Raw genomic sequence first — 13,648 nt, 5'->3', positions numbered from 1 at the left:
CCATTGTGCTCAAATCCTCACTACCTTAAACCCATTACACTGCAGTGCCATCAGACCTTCATACCCTAAACCCGTCACACCCCAAATTGCTCTTAAGCTCTGAAATGCTCATACCTTAAACCTGACACACCCCAGTGCCCTTAACTCTCAAGCTTAAATCCTGACACACCCCAGTGGCCTCAAACCCTCTATACCCTAAACCCATCACACCCTATTTGCCCTTAAACTCTTAAACCCTAATACCCTAAACCAGACACACTCTAGTACCCTCAAACCCTTCACACTCAAGTGCCCTCAAACCCTCATACCCTAAACACGTCACACATCAGTGCCCCTAAACTCTCGAGCTTAGACCCTGACACACTCCCGTGGCCTCAAACCCTCAATACCCTAAACCCATCAGACCCCATTTGCCCTTAATCTTAAACCATAATACCCTAAACCAGACACACCATAGTGCCATCAAACCCCTAAACCTATCACACCTCATTTGCCCTTAAGCTCTCAAACGCTCATACCCTAAACACGTCACACCCCAGTGCACTTAAACTCTCAAACTTAAATCCGACAGACTCCAGTGACATTAAACCCTCAATACCCTAAACGCATCACACCCCATTTCCCCTTAAACTCTCAAAACCTAATAACCTAAACAAGACACGCCCTAGTGCCCTCAAACCCCTAAACCCTTCATACTCCAGTGCCCTCAAATCCTCAATACCCTAAACCCATCACACCCCAGTTGCCCTTAAGTTCTTAAACGCTCGTACCCTAAACCCGTCACACCCCTGTGCCCGTAAACTCTTAAACTTAAATCCCGACACACTCCAGTGGGCTCAAACCCTCAATACCCTTAACTCATCAAAATAACACCTTCAAACCCCTAAACCCTTCATACTCCAATGCCCTCAAATCCTCAATACCCTAACCTGTCACACCCCAGTTGCCCTTAAGCTCTTAAAAACTCGTACCCTAAACCCGTCACACTCCAGTGCCTGTAAACTCTTAAACTTAAATCCCGACACACTGCAGTGGGCTGAAACCCTCAATTCCCGAAACTCATCACAATTACACTTTCAACCCCTAATACCCTAAACCATACACACCCTTGTGCCCTCAAATCCTCGATACCCTAAACCCGTCACACCCCAGTTACCCTAAACTTCCAAATTCCAGTCCCCCCCCCCAGAATGTTTTAGATGTCTCCTTATATAAAACACCTGATTCCATTCATCAGGCTCCTTGATGACCCACAACCCAATTGTAATTAAACCGTCATTCCCTAAACCCTATACATCCCAGTTCCCCTTTATACTCTGAAACCCTAAACCCTTTACTGCCTTTATACTCTCATACCCTTAAATATTCCATCAACCTTCAATCTACTTATACCCCCCATTCCCTCACACACCCTCAGACCGTTCATATCCTCACATGCCTTTATATCATCATTTTTCGTTTCATGTATCATCTTTTTCTGATGAAAGCAAGCTCTATCTCTTTGGTTCCTTAGCCAGCCGAGACCTGTTTTCAGCGCCTCCTTCACTAAAACGGACCAATCAGAGATGATTACTGTTTCTTTCTCCCCTCTGTCTGAATGCAGCCCAGTACCATGCGTCTTTTACCCAGTAGTGCGGCATGCAAACAACTCTCCACACTCCACTGCCTCAATACTGATTAAACCTTCTTTATGATAATCCCCTTTTCATATGGGATTGATTAAATTTTCAGCGATGTGTTCCACTGCATTTCCCATCTACTTGTGCCTAACATGTCAGTCCAAATGATTTTAAGGGCCCCTATTTGATTTTGTCGTTTCACTAATATTGCAGTTGCAATGTGTTGCAATGTCCCTCCCTCATGCCTTTAGTTTTTTCTCATTTGCTTTTAAAGGTCATGGGTCATGGGTGGCTTCGCTCTGCTCTGTCTCCTGGGCCTGACCTGGACGTTCGGACTGTTCTTCATCAGCGAGTCATCTGTGGTGTTGGCGTACCTCTTTACCATCTTTAACACCTTCCAGGGCATGTTTATCTTCACCTTCCACTGCCTCCTTCAAAAGAAAGTGAGTAGTTCCCAAAATACAGCGCTTTTGCGGCGGCAGCTGTTCGTTTTAATGAGCTGCGTGTTAAAAAGCTCACATGGAAAAATCTTACTTTGAACCACAGGTTCGGAGAGAGTACAGCAAATGCCTCCGCCACACGTACTGCTGCAGCAGGATCCCGACAGAAAGCTCGCACAGCTCCACAAAGACCTCGACAACACGGACAAGCGCTCGCTATTCCTCTGCTACTCAGGTACAAACATTACTGACCCAGTTTCTATTGTTTTGATTTCCACGGTTTTAATGTGACTTCAACTACAAGAGACGTTTTATATTGGAAAGAAATAAAAACCGTGTGCTCTTCCATCTGCTCAGGAGCGTCTTTAATGTGTGTTTGTGCTTCTTGCAGTCGCAAGACAGTCGCTCACGGTTATTCAGATTCGCTTTAACTTTTTAAATTAAATTTAGTTTGAACCTCCATCGTGGTGATGCATTGTGATATGTTGTAGTGTTTGTATGAATATACGAGTTACAGCAGTATGTCATGCCACGATTAATTAGTGATTGTCTTCATACACTTTTAAAATGACTGGGTTATTTTTAACCCTTAATGGGTAAATATTGGACAGAACACACCGCTGGGTTATAATTGACCCAATGCTGGGTTCATCTTGATTATTATTCCCCATGGTTGCATAACATCAACCCATGGGAAATTTGTAACCAAGCACGGGGTAATTTTTAACCCAGCATGTGTTCTGTCCAATATTTACCCATTATGGGTAATAAAATAATATATATGTATAGGCCTATATCTGTTAAGGTGGAGCACATTTTTTTGAGCATTATGACTTTTGAATATAAATCGGCTAGGCTATATATACACTCACCTAAAGGATTATTAAGAACGCCTGTTCAATTTCTCATTAATGCAATGGTGTGGGGGATGTTTTCCTGGCACACTTAAGGCCCCTTCGTGCCAATTGGGCATTGTTTAAATGCCACAGCCTACCTGAGCATTGTTTCTGACCATGTCCATCTCTTTATGACCACCATGTACCCATTCTCTGATGGTTACTTCCAGCAGGATAATGCACCATGTCACAAAGCTCAAATCATTTCAAATTGGTTTCTTAAACATGACAATGAGTTCACAGTACTAAAATGGCCTCCACAGTCACTAGATCTCAACCCAATAGAGCATCTTTGGGATGTGGTGGAATGGGAGCTTCGTGCCTTGGATGTGCATCCCACAAATCTCCATCAACTGCAAGATGCTATCCTATCAATATAGGCCAAGAATGCTTTCAGCACCTTGTCGAATCAATGCCACATAGAATTAAGGCAGTTCTGAATCGAAAGGGGGTCAAACACTGTATTAGTATGGTGTTCCTAATAATTCTTTAGGTGAGTGTATATAGTGAATATATGCTTGGCCTGCCTAACAACAAAACCTAAATTCACAATTTATAATTTGTCCACAAATATGGACAAACCCAATTGTTGGGTTTTAAATAACGTTCTTCTGGTTGATGATTACCCAACTAACAACCCAACATTTTTTACAGTGTCGCACGACCGTTCATAGCTTATTGCTTATTTATCTTTTTGCTTTTATAAAATAATTTCTGCATGGCTGGAATGCTGTATCTACTGGTCCAGCATCCTGGAACTGATGCTTATGTAATTTAATTATTGTAAATAAAAATATTATATTTGCAACAGCAAAACTCTGTCCCCAAACAAAACAAAGTAATAAACTATGAGTTATATTGTGTTTTGCGGCCGTTTCTTTATTGAACAGAGTCGAATCAGAAGAATGTGGAACGATACAGTCAGAAAACAATCCGAATCTTCTTTCATCTCAGGAGATATCAACAGCACATCAACCCTCAATCAAGGTCAGTCCTATACCCCAAACTTACGGAAAGTCATGCTAAAGTGACAGTCTAAGACAGTGCTTCTCAAATAGTGGGGCGGGACCCCCAGGGGGGGGCTCGAAGCGACACCAGGGGGGGCGTGCGAGACCCCGGGGAAAATACTTTTTCAGGAAGTGATTTTTTTGCACCGTCACTTAAAGACATTACACCCCAAACACGCTGATAAGCCGCTTGAGTTTTTTTTATTATTTATTGATTATATTTAATTTAATTTTTCAGTATCAAGTGGTCAAAAAATATACTGTAAAAAGGATTTATTTTTTTATTTCAGGCAAATTGATGCATTTTAAGTCTTTTCTGTTACAGACTAAAAAAAAACTATATAAAGTTATTCTTTGTTGTAGTTGATTGATATTTCTTTTATTGTGTTTTCTTTAATGTTAATAAGGATACAATGTTTTGCAGATGTGTAATTTTATACACAAATTATACTATTTACAGTCGCGGCGGAGAGTTGGGGGGGGGCGCGAAATGTTTAATTCTTCCTAGGGGGGCGTGACAGAAAATAATTGAGAAGCACTCGTCTAAGACAAAATCCTATACAATCATTCAAGCCATGATTAATGACATCACTTTGGCAATAATGTTTAGGGTTGTATTTAGTCTATTTTCAATCAAATCGAGTCTTTGCGTTCATTAATAGCCATTGTGACAATTATGGAGACTTAATGAAGACAAACACGACATAGATCAATTTGTGAATGCATTTAATATTTACAGTAACTATTTACATTTGAGGGGGGAATTTACTAAAAATGTTTTGCAGCTGCTATTTTTCGTGACCAGTTTACAAAAAAAAGTAAATTTACAGTGCAAACACAGCCACAAAATCAGTGCCAAATTACAGTATAAAACCTGATTTCCATAAGCAGTGATACTGCAATTGTAACTATTTTTGCCCATAAAGCAGTCAAATGACTATAATTTAAATTTTCTTTTTTAGTGCATTTGGCTCCTGCTTAAACTGGATTACGAGTAGTTAGTGAATAAAATGCAGGTTTTTGCACACAGACATGACACTGTGTTAGTGAATTCACCCCCTGATGACAATACAGTCACGAGAAGTCCCATCCTGTGTCTGTTTTACCCACAGTATTGTGTCAGTTAAACATACTCTCGTTCAGCTATTTCAAGGATTTAGGAGAAACTGTCATTTATTATTTAGCCAGGGCCGAAATGCATGTGATGAGAAGATGATGTTCAACTCTAAGTGACCTGTGGTAAGGTTGTATTATTCAGAGCCGTTTGCTTTGGCTTGCTCTAAAACACTCAGCTGCCTTCACGCATGCATGTCATCGCCAGACAAAAGCCAAACAAACAAAACAACGCCGGTATTTCTGCACTTTAGTGTTTTTAAACAGAAACGAAATGGGACGATTTATTTTTGGAAACTTTTTCATTTTTAATTACCTTGCAAGAACACCTGAATATAAACACTGCAGTAATATTTTGAATACAGCCACTTTAACATTTTTAGTAATGCCTAATGTGGATTTCTCTAAAACAACAAATACTTTTTAATAAATATTAATTGAATTGTTTATTAGCATTTAGAATCCCAATAATAACGCATGTAAGTGTAGTGCAAGTGTTTGCTCAATTTGGAGACAGTACACAATCTCACAGGTCATGATGTATTTGTCGTCTTGTGTTTTGTCGCTTCAGGAATGACGGGCAATTATCTTCTTACTAACCCTCTGCTGAGGCCGCAGGGCACTAATAACCCCTACAACACATTACTGGCCGAAACTATCGTATGTAACACGCCGACGGTACCAGTCTTTCACTCACCAGGTCTGACTACTAATCTCTCTATGCTGTCTCTGGCTCTTTCTGATTCGAGAGCATGTGCCGCTATGTAGTGTCATGAAGACTACAGTGTGTCATGCCAGCCCCTTTATGCCGAGAAATCACCCACGGGAATCACAGATATTAGGAATCGAAGGTGAAGGTGTCTGTTGATGATTTCAGCGAGGGTGATTTAACAGCACAGGGGGCTTTTAAATGCATGTGGCTTTTGTGATGCACAGTAAAAGTATACAAATATCATTGCATTATGTAACACAATATCAAATCAAATGGTACTTTATATAGAGACAGAATAAAGCTTTCAAGCTAAATAAAAATACGTTTTCGAGGTTTTGAATAAAAATGAGACTTTCTATTTGTCAAAAAAGTAATCCATAAGAAATGTGAACTAAAACATGGCTCAGAAACTAGTTTTAAGAAACGCTCCAGCATTATTCTGAGACTACTGATATTTTGCTATCTGATGCAATGAAACCGAGACATTTTTTAATGTCTTAAATGTCAAAATGCCTACCTGTACTTTTTTACTATTTTATTTAAAGGTGCAGTGTGTAAATTTTAGCGCCATCTAGTGGTGAGGTTTTGAATTGCAACCAACAGCTTAGTCCACTGCTCACCCCTCGCTTTTGAACACATAGAGAAGCTACGGTAGCCACCACCAGACAAACATGTCATCGTCTGAGACAACTTCGTAAAAAAAAATGTCCATTAAGGGCTTCTGTAGAAAAATTGCAGCAAAAAATGGCGACTTCCATATAAGGGGACCCTCAGTGTATGTAGATTAAAAGGTCTGGTTCTAAGGTAATAAACACATAACGGTTCATTATGAAAGGTCTTTATACACCCCTGATTATATAGTTTTGTATATTATTTTGCATTTCTGTCAAGAGATCCTTCTAAAAATTACACACTGCACCTTTAATTTAAAAAAAAAAAAAAAATTAAACGTACTGTCCCTTATGTGGCCATTTTTTCAGTCTAATAAATTAAATTGTAAGCAGCATACTGTATGTACTATAATGTGATTTTTTTTTTTGCATGACAGTTTAACTCTTCTCATCTTTTCTCTCTCCCCCTATGCACTCACTCAGTGACCTACAGAGAGACAAGTATGCCATCACTTTTAAATTCTCCTATAGGTCATAATCGTTTTACCATGATTTTACTAGCGCTGTCAGCTCTTGCACACTCAGCGTTCATCAACAGATCATCCACATACCGTTAGCACACGATTCTAAGATCATTAGATAAGCAAATGTTAGCGGCCACGCGCCGATACTCTCATCATCGCTGCATTACTCCGGGATGTTGGCACCATGCATGCACATCACACACACACGCACTATTGAGATTTTTCTGAAGTTTAAATGTACACGTGTCGCTTTTAAATGTCGATTTACTGAAAGCGGCCATGAAATGCCTTTCCTCTTTGTTAAATAACGTCTCAGTTAAATTCTAAATAGCAAATTGGACGTTGAATTCATCCAAATAGTTTCTGCTGACTTGAAAGGCTGCAGATGTTGGTAGCAGTGTGTTCGATATTAAAAAGATTTCTTGCTGAATTCTTCTCGGTGCTTGAGATTAAAGCAATAAGCCACAAGAGGCCACGTGTTACAGTGATTTACCATGGTAAGTGATGTTCTTAGGCACAAGGCTTAGTTTTGTGCTTTTCTCTTAACCGTGGTAAACCATAGTTATCCTACCCAGTCTCAAGAGGTTTCGTAAAATGGTCACATATTTTTTTATTCTTTTCTCGTGATATTTTCACAAATTTTCGCGTTTTTTCGTGATTCCTGTTTTTGTGTGATTATCACGTATTGGTTACTCAACTGCTTTTTCCTATTTTTAAACCATTGTCGTTCGGTTTAGGGTTAGATTTGGTGCTTGCATTAGAATGTCACTTTATATATTGGTTTATACTATTTTTTCTGATTTATTTTTTTATATGTCGCCTGGCGTTAGGGTTAGAGACAATGGTAAGAAAATAGGACAAAACAGTTGGGTAACCAATACGTGATAATCACACGAAAACAAGAATTTGTTATACGATCATGAAACAACGCGGAAATTCATGATAATATCATGAAAAAATTATCAAAAAAAAAAAAAAGTGACTATGTAGCGAAATTTCGTGAGAATGGGCTGGGTTATCACATCATTTTGTGGCTTATTATGGCTTATGTTTAATAAATAAATTTGATTATTATCAGTAATTGCACATTATACTGTGGTACTAATACAGTTCATTACTATTGAGGTTTTTTTCAGTAGAAGCACTTAAGTTTTACATTATCTTTAGATATCTTTGTATACTTACCGTTGGTTCACACCAGTCGCGTTTGAGGCGTCAAATTCGCGTGTACCGCGTCTAGTTTGCGCCTAAACATTTTGAGTTTACTCGCTTCATTCGCATTTCCGCGTGAATGTCTCGATGACTAGAATTTCACGCGGAAATTCGTGTCATGGGAGGGGCTTCTGCGACTCCGCTCACTTCCTGTAATCACGTCACTACTAGAGCAAGCTCCTGATTGGTTAACACGGTACATTTTTCCGCCAAAGTTCAAAATTTTCAGCTCACGCATTTGCCGCGACAACGCTCATTTTGCGCCATTCGCGTGAACTAAATGCGCGAATGAGGCGGAATCGTGTCTACCGCGATGTGTTAAACGCCTCATTCGCGCCGCGAGACCTTCAGACGCGCATCAACGTGTCTTCACATTGACTTCACATTGAAATGAAAGTTCATAATATCTGAATATGCAGAATATATAGCTTGTTTTTTTTAATGTGCGTTTTCTGCCACCATCTTTCTTTTTTAAACCACATACATTGTTTAACACATCCGTCTGTCTTTTTCTGTCGGTGTAAGGCCGTCCTGTTCCTACAGCCCTCCCGTCTCACTATCCAGCAGAAATCGCTCTCAGACTCCCATTCCCATTCTGTTTCCACCTGCCGTCTGCTTTCTTTCTTGTGTCATTTCTTTAGAGGGCATCTGAGAACGGCTGTGTCCCGGCCTTTCGTCAGATGCGGTTAAAGATTATCGTACCTCACGCAGACCACACCGGTGCGCAAATAAGCTTAAATGACCACGTGACAAAAAAGCCCCACAACTGTGACATTTAACTGAGGGAAAAGGCCTTTAATTGTGATGTTAATTTGATTTGCTGAACCCTTTGCTTGCGCTAAGGTTGTAATTTAGCTTTTCTTTCCGTGAGTGACGGCTCATCATGTTGTACAATAAATCATTTGTTTTGTTTTGTGTTCTTTTCGTTCATCAGCAGCGCTCAGGTCTGCTGGCCTGAACAGACAGACTTGATGTGAGTTGCAGAGTGAGTTTTCTCTCTCCTGTCTGTTGGATGCTCTCGCTTCTGTTGGCTCCCTGTAGTGTGAGAAATGGCTGTTTGTGTTCTTTCTAATTTGGCTTTTTTCGTTTCTTTTCTACCCTCCCTCGACCTTCTTAACCGCCTCAGACGAAAGCTGATCATGATCAATTCTGTGAGCGTCGCCACTTTCCCATCTGTGAATACACATCTGTGTCGCTGTATCATTTGTGTGTGTGTGTGTGTGGTGTTGCTGAGTAATTTTTAATGTTGTTTGGGATGCAGATGAAATCAGCATTTTGAAACCGTGCCGAATTGTTTGATTGAGAATAATTTGAAACAAATTCGCAGTTGCGCCCGCTTTGACGTGCATTCGCCACATACTTTGTTTTAGCACCTGATTCACAGGAAACAAAAATTATACGACCATACAAGCACGTCCAAAAGAATCAGTGCTAAATGCAATTTGCATCCTCTGAATTTTCATCTTCCAGGTCCTTACATCTGACATATTTTACAGGGATTATACAGTATTACTCAATTATTGCGATCCAGACACCTGAATTTTATTTGTGCCCACACAATTTTATGTTTTAAAGATGTCCAATAGCTGTCCAATCACAGTCCGTATATCTAGGCTAAAACAACATCTCACAAGTTATTTTGGCAAAAACGACATTTAAAGGGACACTCGAGAAAATCGAGCAAATATTCTCAATTTCTTGCTCCCCTAAAGTAAAACATTTGATTTTTGTCGTTTTGGAATACATTTAGCCGATCTCCGTGTCTGGCGCTTCCACTTTTGGCATAGCTTGTCATAATCCATTGAATCCTATTAGACCATTGGCATCGCTCTCAAAAATGACCAAAACGTTTCAATATTTTTCTTATTTAAAACTTGAATCTTCTGTAGTTACATCGTGTACTAAGACCATCAGAAAATTAAAAGTTGTGATTTTCTAGGCCGATATGTCTAGGAACTTTACTCTCATTCTGGTGTAATAATCAAGTACTTTGCTGCCGTACCATGGCTGCAGGAGGGGCGATGATATTACGCAGCACCCAAAAATAGTCCCCTTGGTAACTTTCAATAGCAGGGGACTACATTCGGGCACTGCCTATTTTTAAATAGGAAAAATATTGAAACTCTTTTTGAGCGCAATGCTAATGGTCTAATCGAATTCAATGGATTGTGCTAAGCTAAGCTAAAAGTGGTACCGCCAAACCCAGAAATCGTCTGAATGGATTCCAAAACGGTAAAAATCAGATGTTTAACTCTAGGGGAGCTAGAAAATGAGCCTATTTTCAAAAAAGTAGAGTGTCCCTTTAAGTCACAGCCAGACTATATTAGGTCTATAACCTAGATGGTGAAATGACAGCTATTGCTTGTTGGGGCAGTTATAACACTGTTCCCTGACAATTTTGTCTGCCATGATCACTTGAAACTGCACCTAAATTTTGTTTTGTTTTCTTTAATAAAATCCATTTACCGCCTGCTTTCGTTTTTGTAATATTGTAGCGCAGGGTTAATTAGCTTTTTGTGAAGAAGGCAAATTACATAATTAGCCTCATTTGCTTAAATATGAGCCATGCTTACACATTCAATGTGGCCCAACTGTCGTGAATTCACCTCATTGAGTTCTGCACGTGCTGACCAAATTTTTTTAACTACGAAATTTTGCCGAATTCAGCTTTCATAGTAAACGTGGATCCTGAACAGCATTAAACATATTGTTTATTGTATTCGTGGGAGCAAAAGAGACTAAAGTCGCTCTTCTTGTGTTTTTCCAGGACACTCTGTGACCAGCGGCAGAGACTTGAATACGTTCGGTACTCTACCACTCAACGGGAACTTTAATAACAGCTACTCACTTCATAACTACGGCGACGGCATGCAGGTGGTGGATTGCGGGCTCGGTCTCAACGACACGGCCTTCGAAAAGATGATCATCTCCGAGCTCGTGCACAACAACCTCAGGGCCGCCGAGTCCCGAATCGGCACCAAAAGGGGGGGCGGGATCGGCAGAGGGGAGGAGCCTGTCGTCGCAGAGACGTCATCCCTTGTGCAGGTGGGCGGAGACAGCGAAATAGGGGGTCTGGGGATGCACCACACGCATCCTCGTACGCTGGAAGCCCCCCTCATCCCCCAGCGAACTCACTCGCTCCTGTACCACACGCAGGAGAGAGCGAGGCCCGACGAGGAGGTCGTTTCGCAACCCTGCGGTTTCATCAGCCAACTCCCGCCTCCGGCCGAGACCGCCCTGCCCTCCCCCAACAGAGACTCGGTGTACACCAGCATGCCAAACCTCAGAGACTCGCCGTTCTCGGAGAGCAGCCCGGACGTCTGCCAGGAACCCCTCTCGCCCTCCAAACACAGTCCGAGCGAAGACGTTTACTATAAAAGCATGCCTAACCTGGGCTCCGGCCAGCACCTGCACGGGTATTATCAGATGAGCAGAGACAGTAGCGAAGGCCTCATCATCCCTGACTCTAAGGACGCCTGTGTCCCCGAGGGGGACGTACGGGAGGGACAAATGCAGCTGGTCACGAGCCTTTAGAGCTGTTTTCGTTATAAAACTAACTGTAAGCACCGCCCACCATGTACACAGCCCCGCCCATCCACTGACAGCCAAACGATCTTCCTGTTTTTAGCCTCCCACATAACTGCACATATGCTGGAGACAAACTGCTGCTGTCAAATGAGTTCTAGCAGGCCCAGATGGAATCTTTCATTTTCTGTGCTGATATTTTTGGGTTGAGGGGAAATTTGGGAAATTCTGGGAAATGTATTAAAAAATATTTTTAATTAGTTTTTTTGTCATGTTTTCCAGTAAACAACCAGTTTAAAGGCAATATTGGATTAGATAAGACTTGTTTTCAGAGAAATTTTGGTTTTATTCGTCATTGGCACGTTGTTGTTTTTTAACCGAGAATTTTTTTTAATGGAGTAGGAAAAATAAACCCTGATAAAAAAATAGAGCCATACACAATTTTCCTTTTTTTTCTAAATTGAACTTCTTTTATAGATGTTTGGAAGTGTTTACTGAAGACAAGATAGAAATACTGTTTAAGAAAATGATTTTTTTGCGGTGTATTTTTATTTGAATTATCAATTTACCCCGAATATTTAACAAACAAACAAACATGGGCAGGGGGTGTGAAGAACTCCGTGACGAATGTTTAATTTCTGTGGAAATCTAAGCAGCTTTCCGCATGCACAGATTCCGTGTGGGCCTGGTTATAGGAATACAATTTCACATAAAAAATTAAAATAAACAAAAAAATTATAATAAACAGTTCTTGTTACAGTGCATACGTGCATACATAAATATTGTACATATGTTCACATTTCTCTTTTAAATGCAGTTTTGATTTTTTTTTACTATAATTATTATATACAAAATTCGAATCTCCACACCCTAAATACATGCAGATCGTCCCAATTGGATTCAAGTTTCGAAGCCAGGATCTATTATCACCCTTTTCAACCATCAACAATATTTCATATGACCACTAGCAATCAGACCCCAGGCCTTATATTTTCTCAGTTGTAATTGAAACTGTAGAGGGTTATGATATAACAAAGAACAAAATATATATTTTGATGTATTGATTGTGTAAAATACAAATAAATAATGACAACCCTAAATGTAAAGATGATTGTGTACTGTATAAAGTTATGAAGGCGTTTATGATGCTTTCAGTGAATTACCAAATGTACGTTACAAATAAGAGAGATCCCTTCCTGAAAATGATTTTTTGCTGCTTCGGATGATTTAGTTGTAATAGTTTTTGAAGATCTCGTGCCTTGCACAAATTTATTTTCGTGCAAATCTGTGCAACGCACGAAACGTAGCTGAGCGCGGCGTAGGACGACTGTAAAGACGCAGCTGGGGTTCAATATTTATTTATTAAATTATTCGTAAAAAAATGATAGTTTAAAAATCTTTTGTGAATATTTTACAGCACTGGTTGACGTAGTTCATTCTCATAAGCATTATTAAGGAACCCATCATGATGAACATGTTAAGGAGCCCGATACTGAAAGGATGTAAAGTTCAACACTTGTTTAACAATAAATAAATGTGAATTTTTGTCTAATGAAGGTTTAATGACTGTTTTTTTTTATTATTGCTTACACACTGGTGATGGGTGTGTTGCTGTGTGTTAAAATACAAAAGTGAGACGGTGTTTACCTGATGTTGTTTCTCGGTGGTTTACCGTGTTTATTCTCTTTAGATCAGTGATGCACACCGATGAAAGTTGATATGTGTGCTGCAATATAAAACCTCATAATGTGGTAACAGTTTGCTGCATTAGAGCTAGAGGGCACTGCATGTGGAAATATAACAACATTTACTGCTCAACACTGCAGTTTGTGAAGTTCTCAGCTTGTCTTTAAAGTTTTCTAATCTTCAGTTTGAGAGGGAAACGCTTATGGGAAGTTATTCACTGAAAAGAAACTGATACTAAATCTGATGCTTTACATATGTGTCTGCACTATCACTTTGGATAAAATTGCTGCCATTAAAAATAAA

General features: G+C 40.0%; 1 protein-coding gene across 27 annotated transcripts in view; it reads left to right on the top strand.

Annotated features, from left to right (window-relative positions):
* The window catches only part of adgrl2a (adhesion G protein-coupled receptor L2a), a 135,697-nt gene extending 122,486 nt beyond the window's left edge, over positions 1-13,211 (top strand). For 6 of the 27 annotated variants that reach the window (XM_055184420.2, XM_055184398.2, XM_055184400.2 and 3 more), the window contains 6 exons: positions 1,894-2,062; positions 2,166-2,294; positions 3,846-3,942; positions 5,647-5,775; positions 6,882-6,899; positions 10,902-13,211. In XM_055184420.2, the coding sequence (XP_055040395.1) occupies positions 1,894-2,062; positions 2,166-2,294; positions 3,846-3,942; positions 5,647-5,775; positions 6,882-6,899; positions 10,902-11,668 (1,309 nt within the window). In that variant the 3' untranslated portion in view covers positions 11,669-13,211. Of the gene's footprint in view, positions 1-1,893; positions 2,063-2,165; positions 2,295-3,845; positions 3,943-5,146; positions 5,202-5,646; positions 5,776-6,881; positions 6,900-9,068; positions 9,120-10,901 lie in introns of those variants that run through there. The other 21 variants (XM_055184418.2, XM_055184401.2, XM_055184396.2 and 18 more) reach the window with 15 other exon arrangements.
* Positions 13,212-13,648: the final 437 nt, after the last annotated feature.

The sequence above is a fragment of the Misgurnus anguillicaudatus genome, chromosome 14, assembly GCF_027580225.2.
Source record: "Misgurnus anguillicaudatus chromosome 14, ASM2758022v2, whole genome shotgun sequence".
Lineage (NCBI taxonomy): Eukaryota > Metazoa > Chordata > Actinopteri > Cypriniformes > Cobitidae > Misgurnus > Misgurnus anguillicaudatus.
Note: the sequence above shows the minus strand (reverse complement) of the source record. Positions and strands in the feature narration are given on the sequence as shown.